The sequence below is a fragment of the Natrix helvetica genome (genome assembly GCF_964273705.1).
Source record: "Natrix helvetica genome assembly, chromosome: W".
Classification (NCBI taxonomy): Eukaryota; Metazoa; Chordata; class Lepidosauria; order Squamata; family Natricidae; genus Natrix; species Natrix helvetica.
The window spans coordinates 86,235,401-86,253,507 of record NC_138555.1 but is presented as its reverse complement, the minus strand read 5'-3'; the positions used below and the strand labels follow the sequence as shown (position 1 = coordinate 86,253,507).

Genomic DNA, 18,107 nt, shown 5'->3' with positions numbered 1-18,107 from the left:
CCTTGCAGGGCCCCATCCCTGAGGCAGGCAGGGGCCCAGGGTCAAGGAAGGGGTTGGCATCAGCCCTGAGGTCACAGAGGCCTTGCTCTCCCCCTTGCCAGGCTGTCCAGCCGGGGGGAACCTACCCCATGGTGCCCTGGGCCACCCTGGCCCTCGTGGCCACCAACGTGGCCTTCTTCTGCCACCCCGTCCACCCCCCCAGCGGGACCTGCCTGAGCGTGGCGTCTGTGTGGGAGCAGGGCCAGTGGGGGCGCCTGCTCTGGGCCCCCTTCCACCACCTGGGCCTCTTCCACCTGCTCCTCAACATGGGCACCCTCTTCTGGCTGGGCTGGAGCCTGGAGCAGGAGGTGGGCACCCTCCGGACGGGCGCCCTGCTGCTGGCCCTGGCCCTGCTGGGGGGCCTGATGCACCTTGGGCTCAACTCCCTGCTGGCGCTGGTGACTGGGCACCACTGGTACTGGGAGCACTGCGCGGTGGGCTTCTCAGGTGCAGCTCCCTCTCCCTGGGGTCTCAAGCAAACTGGGGGGGGGGCTGGTTGGAGACCCCCGGAGAAGCCCTGAGCCTAGCTGCACTGGAGGGCACAAGGGGGGGAGAGCAGCTGCCCTCCCTTGTGGCTTCCCAGGGTCCCTCCTGGGGGTCTTAGTGCTGTGTGACACAGGGAGGGAAGAGTTGCCCCTTCCTCAAAGTCCCAAGGGGCTTCCCTCCAGAAGGGCAAGGACTGCCGATCCGGGCAGTTTGTCCTGGGAGCTCTGTGGGTGGCAGAAGGGGCAGGGGGGGCAGGGGGGTTGGTGTTGGTGTGGGGACCCTCCCTCCCTCCTCACAGGGCCCCCTCCTGTTTCCGTCCTGCTGCGCTGCAGGGGTCCTTTTTTCCCTGGAAGCCATGGGCAGGCAGGTGGAGGCCTTCCCCGTGGCAACCATGGCTACCGGCATCGCCATGACCACCAGGTGGCTCTGCATAGTGGAATGCCTGGCCCTGGCGCTCTTCTACCCCAGGTAAGGGGGGCCCTCGGGTGGGCTTCAGTCGGCAAGGGGGGGGCCTCTGAGGCCTCTTCTCCCACCTGGCTGCAGATGGGCTGGCTCTCTTTAAAGCCACCCCAGATAGCGGCCCCCACCCTGTCTCCCCATAGGGAGGTGGTCCCTGGAGGCCTCTGCTCCCACTCCCCCGTCTTCAGAACTGCCTTTAAGCCCCCCCATTCCCCCCCACCCTGGCAACCAGAGCAGACCATGGAATCCCATTATGGGCTCCGCTCAGCTTCAGCCTCCTTCCGGGCCAACCTTAGCGCCCCTGGTCCTGTGGGAGTGAAAGGAAGCAACTGGGCCGACCTTGGTGCAGCCTCTCAGCCCGGCCTGGGGAAGCGCCAACCTCCTGGCCCACTCAAGCCGCTTGAAGGCCCTCAAGTGATGTGGGTTGGGGGCCTCGGATGCTGCTGCTTTGCCCCTTCCCCAAACTTGGGAGTTGTTGGCAATAATCACTTAGGGGGAGCCCCACCTGCAGGCGGCCACCGTGGGTGGGAAATGGGTGTGGTGGTCCATGATCAGAGCCCCCCATTCTGTACGTCCTTTGCTTCTTTCTCTCCCGGACACAGGAGCTCCTTCACCGGTCACTTCTCCGGCATCCTGCTTGGCCTGACTCTATCCGGCATCGACCTGCTCTGGGAGGTCACCTGATGGAGCCCCCCCCCCCTTCCAGGCGGCCAGGCACCCCCTCCCCAAATACAGCCTCTTCCACCCCCACATGGCTCTGCATGACAGTGGTCTCTGGGGATGGGGAGGATCCCCTGCAATTGCAATGCTCCCCCCTCCCACCCCCAGACTGTTGGGTTGGGGCCCTGGCAGGGGCTGCCTCTGCACCAGTCTTCCAGCAGAGGGCGCCCTAGGGTCATAGCTGAAGGAAGGCCAGGGACAGACACACAGACACACACCCACACACCAACTCGGCTTCTACTGGTTCAGCCTCTAGGACTCCCACCTGGCACAGGTCGAGGCTGCCCCAAGGAAGCCCCAGGAACAAGAAGGGCCCCTGGGCAGCACCGGCTGGCAACTGGGGCTCCTGGGGAGGACCGTGTGCCTTTTGGGGAGACTCAAAAGACTCCGCCCGTGACTCCAGCATCGCAGGCACCTGTCGCAGCTCTTGGGATTTGCTGTAGTCCAATCTTGGCCACTTTTTAATTCCTGTGGACTTCAACCCCCAGAATTCCCCAGCTGGCACAGCCCGGGCAGCCCTGGAGTTGAGCCAACTGAATGGGGTTCCAACTTCAATTCCCCAGGGATTTCCCATCGGAGCACAACCAGGCCAGGATCAGCTCAAGGCCTCCCAAGGACAGCCAGCTAGCGGGGGGGGGGGGGGGAGCCCAGCTATCAGGATGCCCCCCCCCATAGAATTTGGGCTGAAAAGGCACCACCTCTCCGTCTCCGGGGGGGGGGTTTCAATGTGTGAGCATCCCTCTGAGCCCCCCCTCCCCCCACGCGTGCACACACACACACACTCAATGGGAAAGCTCAGCAGGCCAGTTATTTCCCTCCCAAAAAGAAAACACCTGGGCACATCCATTAAATCCACTTTTTCTCCTCGTATAGATTATTTTATAGACATTTTGAGTGCAACACGTCTTGTGTCCTCTCTCTCTATATATAGATAGATAGATTTGGTGAGCATAGATAGATACAAGCTTTTAAAAACGTAGGTCCATATTTTTTCCAAAATATAAACTCCAGTCTTCTTTGGGGGGGGGAGCGAGGGGAAGGACTGGGGGGGCAGGGGCGGGGTTCAAAAAAGAAAAACTGAGCACGGTAAGCAGACCCCCCCCCCAGGAGAGCCCTGAAATGAGGTGCTGCAAAGAAGGAACAAGGTGCAAAAGAGGGACCCACGACACCCCCCCACAGCCCCCTGGCCATCCGGAGACCCCCACCCAGGCGCTGGCTTTGCTGCCAATGGGGGTCGGGGGGTCGGAAGGGAGTGCAGGTTCTCTGCCCTCAATTCGGGGGTCAGGGGGTCAGAAGGGGGAGCTTAAATTCAGCCCAGTCAGATTTTCCAACCCCCCCCCCCCAAGATAAGAGCAGGACGGGGGGGGGGGGGGAGGGCTTCCGAAAGCAGAAGTGTTGTCACTTGTGGATGAGACTCAGCAGGCACTGATTGACAAGGGAGGGGGGTCGGGGGTGGAAGACTTTGGAGGGCAGCATTTTGTGAGGGAGAGCCCCCCCCCCAAAGAGTTGGTCTCCCATGGGGCAGGTGAGGGAGGACATCCAGGCAGAAGGAAACGGGGGGGGGGGGGAACCTCTCAAAAGGCTCCAAACCATATGGCACGTGACAGGAGACCCTCCCCTTGGAAAAGGAAATTTGTGGGAGGGGGTGCGCTTCCCCCTTCTTTCTCTTTTGGGACACAAAGCCCCCCCCTCACTGAGGCTCACTAACTGAAGCATCCCTGACTGAAAACACCCCCCCAGGTTTAGTGCAAGAAGGCGGGGAGAGCAAGGAGGGGCAGCTGAGGGGGTCTCTGGCCTCCTCCCCCTGCTAACCAGAGGCTGCCTGGTGGGCATGGGGGGAGGGGAGGGGAGGGAACGGGACAGGCCAAAGAGGCGAGAAGTGGCACCAACACTGCCCCCCCCCCCACGGTATAAATCGCAAGGCCTGCTGGGAACCCTCCGGTGGGGGAGGGGCTGCTGCAGACCCTTCTCAGGGGTCCTTCTGCAAGCTCTGTGCTGGGGGGGAGGGGCTGATTCCAGTGGGACCCCCTCTGGCCCTTCCCAAGGGGTCTTTGGCCTCGGCTGCCCCCTCCCTCTGCTCAGGCTCCTGTTGCCCTTGTGACCCCTGTTCATGGGGACGGAGTCCCTGCTGGGCTATGCAGGTGGGAGCCCCCCTCACCCCTCCCCGCCCGAGGGTCTCCGCCCGCCCTGTAGGCTGAAGGGTGCTAGGAGAAGGGGTTGGTGGGGGGGTGCTTTGCCTGGGCGAAGGGAGGCGAAGGTGCTGCGGCCATCGGGTTCTGCGGGAGAGAGAGGGAGAGGGTGAGGGACCCTCCCGGCTGAACCCTCAGACCCTCCCCAGAAGCCCCCCTTCCTCAAGGGCCGGTCCCCCTTACCACAAAAGGGTTGGTGGAGTATCCGGCAGGGAGTCCAAGGGGCCTCGCTCCGTCTCGGGCTGCAGGAAACCCCCCGAAGGCTGACCCTGAAGGCAAGGAGGGGGGTCAGGGGGGGGGGGAAGCGGCCCGTAGCCCTTTTGCCCACCGGGGGCCCAACTCCCTCTCTTACCCCCGTTGTGCGGTTGACCCACCACTCCCTGGGTGGGGAAGAAGAGCGGCTCCTGGGGCAGAGGGGAAGCGAACGTGCTGGAGAGGGGGGAGGCCGAGAAGCTGCCGGGGGACCCAACCATGAAGGTGCCTGCCGGAAGAGGGTCCAGAGTGAGGGATGGTTGGAAGGGACCTTGGAGGTCTTCTAGTCCACCCACCTGCTCAGCCAGGGAACCCCATACAATTTCAGACATCTCATCAAAATCCTTCAGGGAAGGAGCCCCCACAGCCTCTGGTGGCAAGCGGTTCCACTGGTTAACTGTCCTGACTGTCAGGAAGTTCCTCCTCAATTCCAGGCTGCTTCTCTCCTTGCTTAGTTCCCATCTATTGTTTCCTGTCCTGCCGCCCTCAGGGGCCTTGGGGGATATTATTATTCTCTGCCCTCTTCCGAGGGTCTCAACCAGGGACCCCTTTTGCCTCCCCTGGTGGGTCCCCCCACAGCAACAGCAACCTCTCAGCTGCCTTGAGGGAGTCTGGCAAAGCACGTGTGCACCCCACAAGCTGACCCCTGGAGAAGGGGGCTCCACCTGGGGAGCTTCCAAATGGCCCAACCCTCTTAACACTCTGGAAGCTCAGCCTGAGAGTCCGGAGGGAGGGAGGGAGGGAACCCGGGTTCCCCACGAGGAACCCCCCCCCACAAGCCCCTGGAGAGGAGGGGGGAGGGGGGGTTCTGGCTTCTCTCACTTCCTCCAGGAGGCCCCAGTGGGGCACAACAGACGGGGGGGCTCTGGGGTTACACCCTGGGCTGCTCCTCCAGCAAGGGGCGCCAGGGGGTCCCCAGGGGGGCGTGGGCAGCCCCTGTGAGAGGCATGGAAGGCTTACCTTGGCTGAAGCCGTTGGTCTGGAAGGGGTTGGTGGACGGGAGCGTGGGCTGGGTGACCACTGGGCTGGCGAAGGGGTTGGTGCAGGTGGGCACTGAGCGGGAGAGAGAGAGAGAGGGAGAGGGAGGGAGGGAGGGAATCCCCCTTGAGCCCCTGAGGATGCCCGTGCCCCCCCCGCCCCCCCACCAAGGAGCCACCTACTTACCCCCAAAGACCGCAGCGGGGCTGGAGGGGGGCAGGGTGGGGGGCTGGCTGAGGGGTCCGAAGACGCTGCCAAAGGAAAGGGCCGTTCAGCTCAAGGCAAGGCTGCCCCCCACGGACAGGCCCCCTGTGGCCTTGTTGGGGGCAGCCGAGGGCGGGGACAGCATTGGCTCCAGCGGGAGAGAAGCTACCTGCTTGGCACCGCTCCCATGCGGAAGGCTCCGCCCAGGTTTGGGATGCCCACCCCGGGCTGGCTGGCAGGGGAGGCGGGGAAGGGTCCCACGTGGGCAACACCTGCAGGGAAAGGAGGACAGTGGTCAAGGGGTCCCTCGCTGGCTGGACGGCCCCAAAGATCCCCATAGCCCTCTGGATGGGAGACGCCCCCCCACCCCACCCCCACCGGCCCATTCTTCCTTTCAGCACAAACACTTCCCAAGCAGCCCCCCCCACCCTTCTCTCCTCCACAGCGGGCAAGCCCAGGTGCCCCCTGCAACCCAAGGGGGGCTAGAATGCTTCTCCTCCCTCTCCCCCCCCCCCCAGTTAACCTACCCCCTCCCCTCTGATGAGGCTCCCAGGAAGGCAGAGATCCCGACAAGTCGGAATCCCACCGGAAGCATCCAGGATCACCCCATCGGAAGGTCTCTCCCAGGGCCTGAGTTGGGGGGGGGGGGGTGAGGTTACCTGCAGTGATGGGGTGACTCTGGAAAGGGCTCTGGCTGGAGGCCAAGGGGTCCCCAAAAGTCGACCCTGCTGGGCCTCCCCCAAAGGCATCGAAGCTGGGGAAAGCAGGATGAGCTGCTACTGAGCCTGAGGGCACAAATGGGGTGGGGGGCAGAGAGCCTTAGTCAACCTCAAGGGCTACAGATTCCCCCCCCCCCAAGGCATGATGGGGTCCACTGTCTCCAAGCAAAGAGGCTGCCTGGGGTTTGTGTGAATCGGATGCCATTTCATGCCACTTCACCTGGTCCCTGCTGCCATCCTTCCTGACTTCCCTGCTGGCCCCCCAGCCCCAGACAGATCCTCTCCCTACTGAGAGCCCCAGGTCTTCCTCCCCAATAGCCCCGTCAGCCCTCAAAAGAGAGGAAGGCTCAGTAGGGAGACCCCCACTCACGCTAGGAGAGCCCCTGCAGCCCCCGCCAGAGGGACTCACCTCCGAAGGCAGAGAAGGACGGCCTGGGTGGGGGGGCTGCAAAGGGGTCCCCCCCTATGTCTGCCAGGAGGTCTGTGCTGGCCTTCTTGGCGGGCTGGGCAGCCGGTGCGGGCGCTTTCTCCGACACCTGCAAAGAAAGGGGTCCCTGGGAAGCAGAAAGCCCCCACCCCCACCCCCACCCCCCCGAGAGTAGCTGCCCCACCCTCCGGACTGCATAAAGCCAGTGGCCTCCCACTGGGGATGAGGCAGAGTCAGGGTCTATGGGGGGGGGGGGGCATAGGCTGTGGAGGAGCTGAATCCAGGAGCAGAGGTCGGAGGGGAGGGGCCTTTTAATTATTGCCCTCCCACAAGGGCTCAAAGGGTGCCACCCTCTCTCCCCAAAGGGCCACGGGGGAGCCTCCCTTTCAATCCCCTGCCAGCTTCCCTGGGCCCAAGTGGGCAGGAGCCCCTGGTTGAAGTGGGCCCCCAGAGGAGCCTGCATGCCGTGTGCCTGGGGGGGAGGGCCCAGCGGAGGCCCCCGCCCTCCCCAGCCAGGAGCTCTGACCTGGGGGGCCTTGGCGCCCGTCTTGGCTTCTGCAGGGGAGGCCTGGGCACTTGGAGCCGCTAGGCTTTTGGCTTGGTCAGGAGACAGGTACCTGCGAGGAGAACCAGGAGAGACAGGTGAGCCTTGGGGGGGGGCTGCCTTGATTCTCCCCCTCCTTTTAACACGTTACTATTCTTGTGCTTTACGTCCCCCTTTAGTAAGCTAGCTTTGAATAAACGGTAGCATTCCTTACGCCTTCATTCATAAGCTAACTGAAATTTTTTAGTCCAGTATTTGTTTTGAATATAGTCAATCCATCTTCTCCAGTCAGCTTGTACTTCTCATCTGAGTGGTCCTTCAGATACGCTGAGATTTTGGCCATCTCTGCTAAGTTTACTACTTTTAACGTCCATTCTTGGATAGTGGGCAACTCTTCCTTCTTCCAACAATCTTGCTGCCGTCGTTAGGTTCAAGATCAGATTAGTTTCTATGACAGCACAGTCTGAAACTATGCCTAACAAAAACAACTGGGGTGTGAACTTTATCCTCTTTTTCAGCATATTTTGAATAACCCACCATATTTTTATCCAAAATGCTTTAACCTTTTTACAAGTCCACCAAATATGGTAGTAGGTGGCACCAACACAGTCAGGTCTCCAACATTTAGACTGTAGATTCGGATACATACAGGCTATTCCACTTTTCATCCCAGGGGTAGCTCTGTTGCCCCTGGGATGAAAAGAAGGGAGGGAAGGGCTTGTTTTTACGGATGGCTTTACGGAAGGCAGCCGAAGGGAAGCCTGCAACGGGGGGCCTGAACTGACTTGGCTCTTGTTGCACGGGAGGGAGGGAGGGAGGGAGGGAGGGAGGGAGGGGGCAGCTGCCAATCCCAATCAGGACCTGGGATTCCCCAAGCGGAGCCCAGCCTCTCTCCTCCCACCCACCCTTCTCACCATCGCTTCTTCTCGTATTTCTCCTGCAGAAACTCCTTCACTTTCTGAGGGTCCTGAGAATCCAGCAGCAGAGACGACCGCGAGTCGAACGACCCCAACCAGATCTTCCGGCAGGCCTGGGGAGGGGATCCGAACGAGAGGAGAGAGCAACCCGTCACGGTGCCTGTGCAGATGCTCAGCCATCCAGTCACGGGGGGGGGGGGGGGCACAGGTGCGTTTCCCCCCCCACAAAGCAGCCAGTCTTTCTTAGATAAGAGAGTCGAGTTCGAAAAAGGCTCCTCTGGGACTCCAAATCAGATTTTTTAGGAAGCAAATTCGTTGAATAAAAGGGTGGGACCGACCGACCGACGGAGAAGCAGGAGCCCCTCCCTCCCTCCCTCCCTCGGGGTTTGTTTGGCAAGCCTGCTTTTTAAAAGGCAGATCTGCCTCCACACCCAGCTTGACAGGCCTGGGGGCTGGAATGACTTCATCAGCTTCTATGCCGCCCAGAGCTTGTAGGCCCACAGAAATTCTCGCCAAAGGTACAGCGGCCGAGACCCCCTCCCCCTTACTTCGTTTCCACGGGACTGGAGGAACTGGACCTCGCCCTCCGTGAAGGTGGTCATGGAGATGGACTTCACCCGGTGAGGGGGATTCAGGCCACGGCTGCATGGGGGAGAGAAAAGAATTCACAAGTTACAGCAATGGACAGGGAAGAGAATAACGGAGCTGGGAGGGACCTTGGAGGTCTTCTAGTCCAACCCCCTGCTTTAGCAGGAGACCCTAAACCCTTCCGGACAAACGGTTGTCCAGTCCCTTCTTAAAAGCCTCCAGTGATGGAGCACCCACAACTTCTGGTGGCAAGCAGTCCCACTGGCTAATTGTCCTGGCTGGCAGGAAATGTCTCCTTAGTTCTCTCCTTGGTTACTTCCCACCCACTCTGCTCCTCGTCCTGCCTTCTGGGGCCTTGAGGAACAGGTGGATCCCGGGTGCTTTTCCCAAAGGCAGCAGGGCTTCAGTTCTGAACCGAAGCAGCTTCCCGAACAAGAAGCAAAGCGTCTTCAAGGAAAAACCAAAGCCAGTTGCCTTTGGGGCCTCCTGCAGGACAGGTGGGTCCCCTCTATTCTTTCTGGCTGCCCCTCAAATATTGGAAGACCGCTATCCTGCCACTCCTGGCCGGAGAGGGATGCTCCGTAGGAGGCAGGGCTGAGCTAAGGGGCGATTCTTTGGCCCGGTGAGTGGGACTGAGGACAGCTAACCACGTGGCCAGGACCCCCCTCCCCCCAAAGATCCGGGTCTTGGCAGAAGGGAGCCAGGCAGCGCAGACTTCCTGCCCGCGGGCTCTTCCTGGCTCAGCAGGGGCCATGTTTCCCCTCTTCTGAGCTGCCCCTGGCGGTTAATGATTACAAGGACCGACAGTTCGGCTCTCGGACCGGCCTTCAAAGGAGGGACTCGGGGAGTGGGGGCACCCAGCTCAACTTGGCTTCGGACCAGGGGCGGCTCTGGCTCCTAAGTCCCTGCGTTCCCACAAATAGGAACATCCACAGCCGGCTGGGGAATTCCGGGAGTTGAAGTCCACAAGTCTCAAGGTTGCCGAGACTGGAGCCCCCCTGCTGCAGCTGGTCTCCGTGAAGGAGAAGGAAATACAGGCCCCACTTGCCCCAAATTCATGCACACCCCCAGGGCTCCCAGCTCCCACGGCTGAGCCTTCCCCATCTGTGCCCTTGAGATGCCCTGGGAGGTCAGGGGGTCTCCCTGCAAACCAGGCCTCCACAGGCTTCGCGCCGTAGGGCAGGGACGAGGCAGCCTGCAGCCCATTTTCGACCCAGAAACCTTCCTGGACGCTCGACACCCCCTTCGCCTCCTCTGCCTCCCACCTCAAGCGGCTTCTTTTCATGGTGTCTCTCCCAGCTATCAAGGCCCCCCTTCAGAAGCTGCGTGTGTGTTGTGAGCAGACAACGCAACCTTCCACCTCCCCAACCCTTGTTTTTCCACAAACGGGTCAAAGGTGTTGTGTGAATGGTCTTTTTAGGTCTTGCTTGTGCTTTGCGAGCTCCTGTTGCATTTTATTATCCGCCATCTACCCACAGCACGAGCCCAAATTACGTCCAATCGCTCCAATCGCTGCGTTTCCATCTGCCAAGACTGAGTTAAGGGAGTGCCAGGGCAAGAACCCCCCTCCCGTCCCTCCCCAGAGCCTCTGTTTGAATTCCTATCCGAGCCAGGATCGGCCACTGAGGGTTGCAACAGGCTGCAGGGCCAGGGAGCAAAAGGCAGCACTGCAGCTCCCTGCATTGGAAGAGCTGGCATCACCCGGAGGCACCAAGGGCGACCAGCAGGGCGGGAGAATTAGACGGGTGGGAGGGCAGCGGCAGCAAGCAGCCCGTTTCCTTTGGAGTCAGTCTTTCCCCGTCTGACGGGTGGACTTCAGCTCCCAGAATTCCCCAGGGAGGTGGACGGATGTAGATCTCGTGCCCCTGATCCCTTGTGGGGCTGATCTTGAAGGGGGGCGGGAGGGGGGGGGAGGCCGGGGTTTCTCAACCTTGGCCGTTTGCAAGAGGAGTGGACTTCAAAGCCCAGAATTCCCCAGCCAGCATCCTGGGAGTTGTAGTCCACCCCTCTGCAAGTGTCCAACCTTGAAGAAACTCTGCTCTTCCTGGTAGAAAAGCAGGTAACGCTTGCACTCGGCAGGTGCCAGGTGTGCTGCCCCTCCCTCCCTCGAGGGCGAGCGGGGCAGGCTTCCCCTTCCCCCAGGAAAGCCGCCCAGGGGAGGGGAGGGGAGGGAGGGGTCTCCCCCACCCGCAGACTCAAAGGGGGGGAAGAGATCAGCGATTGCCCCTCCCCCCTGCCCCCCTCCCACCGTCAAGGACCCCCAGCCGAGGGAGGGAGGGAGGGAGGGAGGGGGCGAGGGGGGGGACTCACAGGGCGCCCGAGCAGGCGGTGCAGACGAAGCTGCCGATGGTGATGTCCACGTAGGTGACGCCGCGCTGCCCGCACTCGAAGCACAGGCGGCTGGCCGGCTCCGCGCTCACCAGCTCCCGCACGCGCCGGGACCACACCTCCGACTCCGAGTCCCGCGGGGAGCCCGGCTTCCTGGACCCGGACGCGGAGCCCCCGCCGCCGCCGCCCGCCGCCGCCGCCATCCGGGCGCACCTGAGCCCCCGGCTGCCCCCGGACGCCGCCTCCGCGCATGCGCCGGGCACCGCCCACCTCTGGCGGCGCATGCTCGCCTCGCAGAGCCCCCTCGCGCGCACCGTTAGCCTAACGGTCTGAACGGAGGGCGGGGCCTGAACGCGCCTGCGCAGAGGCGGTCGGCGTGCTCGGCCACGTGCCCTTCAGGCGCATGCGCACCGCTGGCGAAGAGGCAAGATCCCCTTGCAGGCGCGTGACCGGCTGTCTCCCCGAGGCAGGGATCCGTGCATCGGGGATCTGCTTGGAACAGGGATCTAGTCTCTCCCTCTCTCCCTAATCCTTGGCTAGGCTGACTTTGCCAAACAGAATAGAGGCAGGAAGGAAGTTTAGGAGGGGGTTGGACTTCAACTCCCAGAATTCCCCTGGTTGAGGGTTCAACTTGCCAAGGTTGAGCAGCGGGGGGGGGAGGGGCTTTTGTCAAACACATTGAAAAACTCTGGGATGCCTCGTGCACCCGGCATGTCACCCCCAAAGACCCCCAAAGACCCCCAACAGATGCCCAGGAAGCTTTCCCCAAGGGGGAGGGGGGCTTTTCCTCAGCTTCAAGGTCCAGAAGGGATTAGGCCTCCTCCTAGAGAGCAGTGGTGGGCGTGCCAAGGCAGGTCGGCTGAGGGGCACCTTCTTTGGCACAGCCCCTCTGGGGCATTCGGCCCTCAGGATTGGAGAGGACCCCCGACCCGACTGGCCTTCCACAAGGCCTGGAGGACCTTGCTGGATTTGACATCTAACCACAGCATATTTAACTCACCTACCATACATATACATATATAATTTGTATTATAATTGTTTTGGATTGTTCACTGCCAAGAGTTGCTTGACTGAGATGGGCAGCTAAAGAAATGAATAAATGCGCTCATTTTGCAAGGGAACAGACTGCTAACTCACACAGACTGCCTCTTATCATCTTCTAGAATTAATAATTAACTAAACTTATTTGCCACCCATCTTGTTTTGAAGTGACTGGCAGCGTACAGCGTAAAAACATTGAAATCATCAGAAACGGATGTTCCTATTGGCAGTTACACAGAGATATTTGCCACCAGTCGATTACCCTTCTTTTATTTAAACTTTTATGTATTTAAATTTCTGGGGCATTCCTACTTGCAGTTTCAATCGACATAAATGTTTGTCTCTCAAAGCCCATTTTGCTTTGCCCACAAATAGCTTCTCGTAGTTCTCCTTAGGGGAGTCTTTTCTGTGCTTTCTTTCATCATCAGTTGTGCTTTGAGCAAAATAAAGTTTCTCGCTCTAGCACAACAAGCAAGACGGCATCGGAAAGACTGCACAGGACGGTACACAAGAGCAGCCTTCCGATATCTGAGGGGCTGCCGCAGAGAAGGGGGGCTCCACCCGTTCCCCAAAGCCCCTGAAGGCAGGGCAAGAAGCAACGGATGGAAACTAACCAAGGAGAGAAGCAACCTAGAACTCAGGAGGAATTTCCGGAGAGAGACAGTGGGAGGACTGTGGGTGGTCCATGACGGGAGGCTTTTAAGAAGAGAAAATGGACGGCCGTTTCTCTGAAATGGGAGAGGAACTCCTGTTTGAGAAGGCTCCCTTCCAGCTGGGTTATTCTGGATGAACTAACAACCCTTTGCACTGTTGTGCCAAAACGCCTCGTGACGCAGAGCTAATATTTGGGCAGGCACCCGTTGTGCCCTGGGCTACCGGAAGGATTTTGGCTTTGGGAGACGGGTCTTGGAACCGTTGGCAGTCTGAAATCATCCGAGGTGCTTCCCTAGTTCCTTCCAATGCAGGAGCCACGTTTGCAGGGTTTTGTCGACCCAGGAGACGGAGGCGGCAGTGACGGGCTGACGATTCACACCCGTGCTGTAAATAAACCTTGCAGCCCCCAAACACGGGTAGGAATTCACAGCCGGAGTGCGAGTGAGGGAGGAGGAAGAGGAGGAGGAGGAGGAGGAGGAGGAGGTGTCCGGCCACCCTGGCTGCGCCTGGTCGTGCTGGCGTCTCCTGAGCAGGGCGTTGGAACCTTCGCCTTTCCCAGATTGGTTGCTTCTTCGTTAATTTATGCACCAGCTTTTCGTAAATCTTCCCCATCTATGCGATAGGCACGATGCCTCCTCGGAGTCCGGTGCCCCCAAAACCCTTTTGGGATGTTCTCCAGTCCAGTTTGATTCTTCCTGGGAAAACAAAAAACAAAACCTCGTTCCCTCCCCACCCACCCCCAACCCCCTTTTATGTTTTGGAGTTTGAGTTTTGTTAACCTCTTGTGACAAAATAAACACCCGAATGCAGCATCCCTTGTCTATTCCCAGAACGCAATTCTGGCTGCGGAATTCTGGGAGTTGAAGGCCACAAATCTTAAAAGATGCTCAAGTTTGGGGACTCCTGGCCTGAGACCTCGGACGCTGCTAAGTGACAGGTACTAGAGCCAGGTCGAAAGACGGGATCATGAACAGGAGCTCAGGAGAAAGTAAAACACACAAGTGTGGTTGCGTTCATAATGCCGATTTTCAGAGCGTTTCTTGAGTGCCAGAGCAGACGGTCTTGCAGAGCGGAGTCATCAATGCACATCGGAGCTGCACGGAAGGCAGGCGGTGGGAAGAAGCTCGCTACCTGCATGTCTCATTTGAAGGGCTTCGTCTTGGTGTCTCTGGAGATTCTCCGTCCTCCAGGTCATGGTTGCCTCAAAGTGTTTTTTTTCAAGAGGACTTTCTTGTTTTTCTTTTTCTTTTGAAGACATTTTGCTTCTCATCCAAGAAGCTTCTTCAGCTCTGGCTGGATGGCAGGGAATGGAAGGATTTAAGGAAAAGAAGGACTAGGGGAGACATGATAGCAGTGTTCCAATATCTCAGGGGCTGCCCCAAAGAAGAGGGAGTCAAACTATTCTCCAAGGCACCTGAGGGTAGAACAAGAAGCAATGGGTGGAAACTAATCCAGGAGAGAAGCAACTTAGAACTGAGGAGAAATTTCCTGACAGAACAATTAATCAGTGGAACAGAAGTTGCCTCCAGAAGTTGTGAAAGCCCCAACACTGGAAGTCTTTAAGAAGATGTTGGATAGCCATTTGTCTGGAACGGTATAGGGTTTCCTGCCTGGGCAGGGGGTTGGACTAGAAGACCTCCAAGGTCCCTTCCAACTCTGCCATTGTATTGTATTGTATTGATTTATATTCCTTGCGGAATGCAGCTGGTCGTTGGCCTCTGTTCAGAAGGTCCTTGAGGCCACTTGGGAAGTTCATCTGTGTCTCAGGGCCACCTGAGGGGTGCAGAGGGGGCGTGGAGCCTTCCTGGAGCTGCTGAAAGGAGCTGCGTTGTGGAGCTGTGCTTTTTTCTGCCCTGGCTCCCTTCCCCGTTGAAGGCAGGCCCAGACTGTTGGGGATGAGTCTTTTCTTGTCTGCATCTCAAAATGAAGCGGAAAAGGTTGCTGGGATCTGGATTTTTTCTTGGATGAGAAGCGAAATGTCTTCAAAGAAAAAAAAAACAAGAGTCCAGTTGAAAAAGCACCTTTGGGTCCCCATCTTGGACATCATGGCCATCGGAGGTACCACTTTATAATGCTTTGCTAAGGCCACACCTGGAATACTGAATTCAGTTTTGGTCGCCATGATGTGAAAAAAGATGTGGAGACTCTAGAAAAAGTGCAGAGAAGAGCAACAAAGAGGATTAGGGGGCTGGAGACTAATGAAGAACGGTTGTAGAGATTGAGTCTATTCAGTTTAATGAAAAGAAGGACCAGGCAGGGGTGACACGATAGCATTCTTCCAATATTTGAGGGGCTCTACCGCAAAGAAGAGGGGAGTCCACCCATTCTTCAAAGCACCCGAAGACAGGACAAGAAGTAATATATGGAGGGAATATATTCTAAAACTAAGGAGAAATTTCCTGACAGTGAGGACAATTGACCAATGGAACAGCTTGCCACCAGAAGGTACGGGTGCTGCTCCCTCATTGGAGGCTTTTAAGAAGAGTTTGGAACGCAATTTGCTGAAAACGGTACAGGATTTCATGCTTGAGCAGGAGGCTGGACTAGAAGATCTCCAAGGTCCCTTCCAACTCTTTTCTTTTGTTAGTATGTGTTGCACAAGACCCCTCAAGCTTGCCAAGGTCAGCTGTCAGGCAGGGGCAACAGAGAGGTTGATGCCACAGAAATCTCCTTCCTGATGGGTTATAAACTTTGCCCTGCCAGTCAGGTGTTGGGTTAGGTGCCTTCTGGAGCAAACATAACCCAAGGGCCGTAATCTGGCCACCCACCCAAAAGCAGCAAACTCTGGAGGAGGATTATGGACCCTTTAAGACCGGTGGACTTCAGCTCCCAGAATTCCAGAAGGGTGAGCAAGACAGCTGGCAGGGGGGGAAGGCTGTTCCCTCCCAGCCGAGGAAGTTGATGCCCATTGGCATATTCCCAGCTGAAGCACCGGCATCCAGTGGGGGGCGTGGGACCTGGCAGCCTGGGGTGGGCGGGTGAGACCTCTAGGACAGGAGCCTGCTGAAACAGATGCCAGCTGGACGGAGCCCGCAAGGCTTGAGAAAGGAGTCGGACGGGGTCTGTCTGGCAGAGAACAGGAGGAGGAGGAGGAGGAGGGGCTGGGTAGGGCAAGGCGTCCTTAGGTGCCAGCGAGTGGCACAGAACCCGTCTGCTGCTGGCTCTTCAAAGCCTGGCACAAAGGGAGCCATTCTGCCATCATTTCCCCACAGATGGGGTCCTGGGGGGGGCTGTTAAGACTGGCACCAGAGGAGTCATTCCCGCCCCCCCCCGTTCGTGTTCACCCATGCCAAGAGAAGTGGGGGGGGGAGGCAGATCTGCTCAAAGGTCTTTCCTGGACCACAAACCATTCCCCCCTCCCCAATTTCTTTTCCCATATGGGCCCTGCTCAACAGCACGGGGGGGGGGGAACAGCTCAGAGGGCGCCTCCCTTCTTTTGTGGGGAGTGTCAGCGTTTTCCAGCATCCCCCCCCCCCCTCTCCCATAGAGGACACTAGAGAACGGGGGAGAAGAGAGACATAAGAGAGAGATGAATAAGAGCGAAATAAGAGACTAAGAGAGAGGGACACACACACACACACACAACGCTCCTCCCATCTGCAATTTCAGATTTGCAAAATGCCCCCAATGCTTCTCCCTCTCCCCACCCCCACCCCCGGCCGCCCAAGATCCTGGAAGGCGGAATCCACCAGGTGTCCCTTCCATGTGCAGCTTTCGCAGCCAGCCTGGTGCCGCTTGGCTCACCAAGCCACACAGCTTTTGTTTGTGGTGTTTTGCCCTCTGGTGTGTAGTAAAAATATATATCTACATATTTTTGCAAGCACCACAAATGCGTCTGAGAGGAGAAAGGATGCGCTGGGATCGGGAGCAGGAAAGCCTTGGCAGGGTCAGCCACCCCCTGCGCAGTCCCAGGTCCTTCAACTTCCATGGTGCATCGGCCCACGTGGCTAGCAAGTTCCCCCCCAGCCTCCCCCGGACCTTCTCCAAGCCCCCCTGGGCCTCCTCAACCATGGAGAGGCAGGAGGACTTTTCCTTGGGGTAATCTGCAGAGATGGGGGGGCCGCGTGGCACCCAAAATGGCCAGGCCACTTCAGATGCCCACTTTTTCCTCTCCTTCTACAGACTTTAGCTACGCAATTTGGGATGAAGACCCTTGGAATTGCGTGAGAGAAGGAATAGATTTCCAGAGAGGGAAAATTGCAGACTACAGGAACCATTTGCACCACTCAGGTGACCCTGAGGACACAGGTAAAGCTCCAGGTGGCCTCAGGGACCCTCTCAAAGGATGCAAATGACCAGCTGTCTGCAAGGAGCATCAATCCTTCCCTTCCCCTCCATCCAGTCAGAGCTGAAGAAGCTTCTGGGATGAGAAGCGAAACGCCTTCAAAGAAAAACCAGAAAGTCCAGTTGCCTCCTTGAAAAAAGTACCTTTGGGACAACCTTGACCTGGAGGATGGAGAACTGCTGCAGACTTCCTCCCCTCCTTCTAGCTCTCTCCCTCTCTGCCTCCCAGGTTGGCTGAACTGATGGCTTCAGGGGGCAAACTTGCAAGGAGTCCAAGGGTCACCGGCTGCCCCCCCTCCGTCTGGGCCACGTGGACCACGTGGCATGGCATCCAGGCACACCAGCTACATTCCATTTAGCGGCAGCGGGAAATCCACAAGGTCTTTCTTGGCCAGGGACAAGACCCATATAAACAGGTGGTGGAAGATGCCCCCCCCCCCATATGTCCTTTGTTTTTCTCTTGTCCCCCTTAATCCCTTTTTCGGTGTGGGGGGGAGTTGCATTGCAAGCCTGAATGTATCCCTTTTACCTTCTTGGTAGGAACAGATGACTGAAGAGAAGGGGAAAAAATCTGACACTCCACCAGCTCAGTCCACAGCAGCTCCCACCTTAACACCGGCCTGTGCTAATATCACTCCATGGAAGGTGTTACACTCTTATTGGGTAAGGGGTGGGGAGAGGGACCCCAAGGGTATATACCAGGGGTGTCCAAACTTGGGAACTTTAAGACTTGTGGACTTCAACTCCCAGAATCCCCCAACTGCCTTGCTTTAAGGCGGTAAAAATTGAAATTGATGGTGTATATTACTTATAAAAATAAACTAACAGAATGAAAGAAGAAAATATAAGTTGGTTCAATCTTGAAAGGGAAATTGGTGGTATTGTTTATATATTAAGAAGAAACTAAGTTTAAGGGGGAAATAGGGGGAAAGAATAATAGAATTGTTAAGCTAAATGTTTGCTATGTTAAAACAAATTGAGGATGTATGTTGTTTATAGCAAAATAGGTTAATAAATGAAAGAGGAAAGGATAATCTGGTTTAAGCTTAAAGGGAAATTGGTGATATTGTTTAGATACTGAGAAGAAAATAACTTTAAGATGAAAAAATGGAAAGAGAATCAATTCAGTTGGATAATGAAAACAGAACTATGATGGAAAAATTGTTAATTTGTTAAATTGGAACCATGAATGTAGAACGAACTATTTGAAGTTAAAACTTTGGAGGGCCAGGATAAGATAGAAATTTAGATGTAGCACTCAGACCAGGAAAAAGAAGA

The 18,107-nt window shown here is 57.6% G+C and overlaps 1 protein-coding gene across 1 annotated transcript; it reads right to left on the bottom strand.

The window, feature by feature from the left end:
• Positions 1-2,550: 2,550 nt before the first annotated feature.
• Positions 2,551-11,149, bottom strand: LOC309400373 (arf-GAP domain and FG repeat-containing protein 2-like). Its single transcript, XM_081968808.1, has 12 exons — positions 10,833-11,149; positions 8,483-8,576; positions 7,932-8,047; positions 7,000-7,090; positions 6,456-6,582; positions 5,987-6,112; positions 5,497-5,599; positions 5,310-5,374; positions 5,106-5,198; positions 4,246-4,374; positions 4,077-4,162; positions 2,551-3,980 (listed from the first exon to the last, which is right to left on the bottom strand). Exons 1-12 carry the CDS (start codon positions 11,132-11,134, stop codon positions 3,909-3,911), a joined length of 1,404 nt encoding a protein of 467 aa, XP_081824934.1. The 5' UTR covers positions 11,135-11,149; the 3' UTR covers positions 2,551-3,908.
• Between the last annotated feature and the right edge of the window lie 6,958 nt (positions 11,150-18,107).

Bases quoted from the DNA above. Each gene is read 5' to 3' on its own strand.
- LOC309400373 (XM_081968808.1), bottom strand. From the start codon at position 11,134: ATGCGCCGCCAGAGGTGGGCGGTGCCCGGCGCATGCGCGGAGGCGGCG. The intron at 8,577-10,832 runs GTGAGTCCCCCC...TCCCCCATGCAG, and splicing joins ACCGCCTGCTCGGGCGCCCT to CCGTGGCCTGAATCCCCCTC. The intron at 7,091-7,931 runs GTGAGAAGGGTG...TTCTCCTCGCAG, and splicing joins AAATACGAGAAGAAGCGATG to GTACCTGTCTCCTGACCAAG.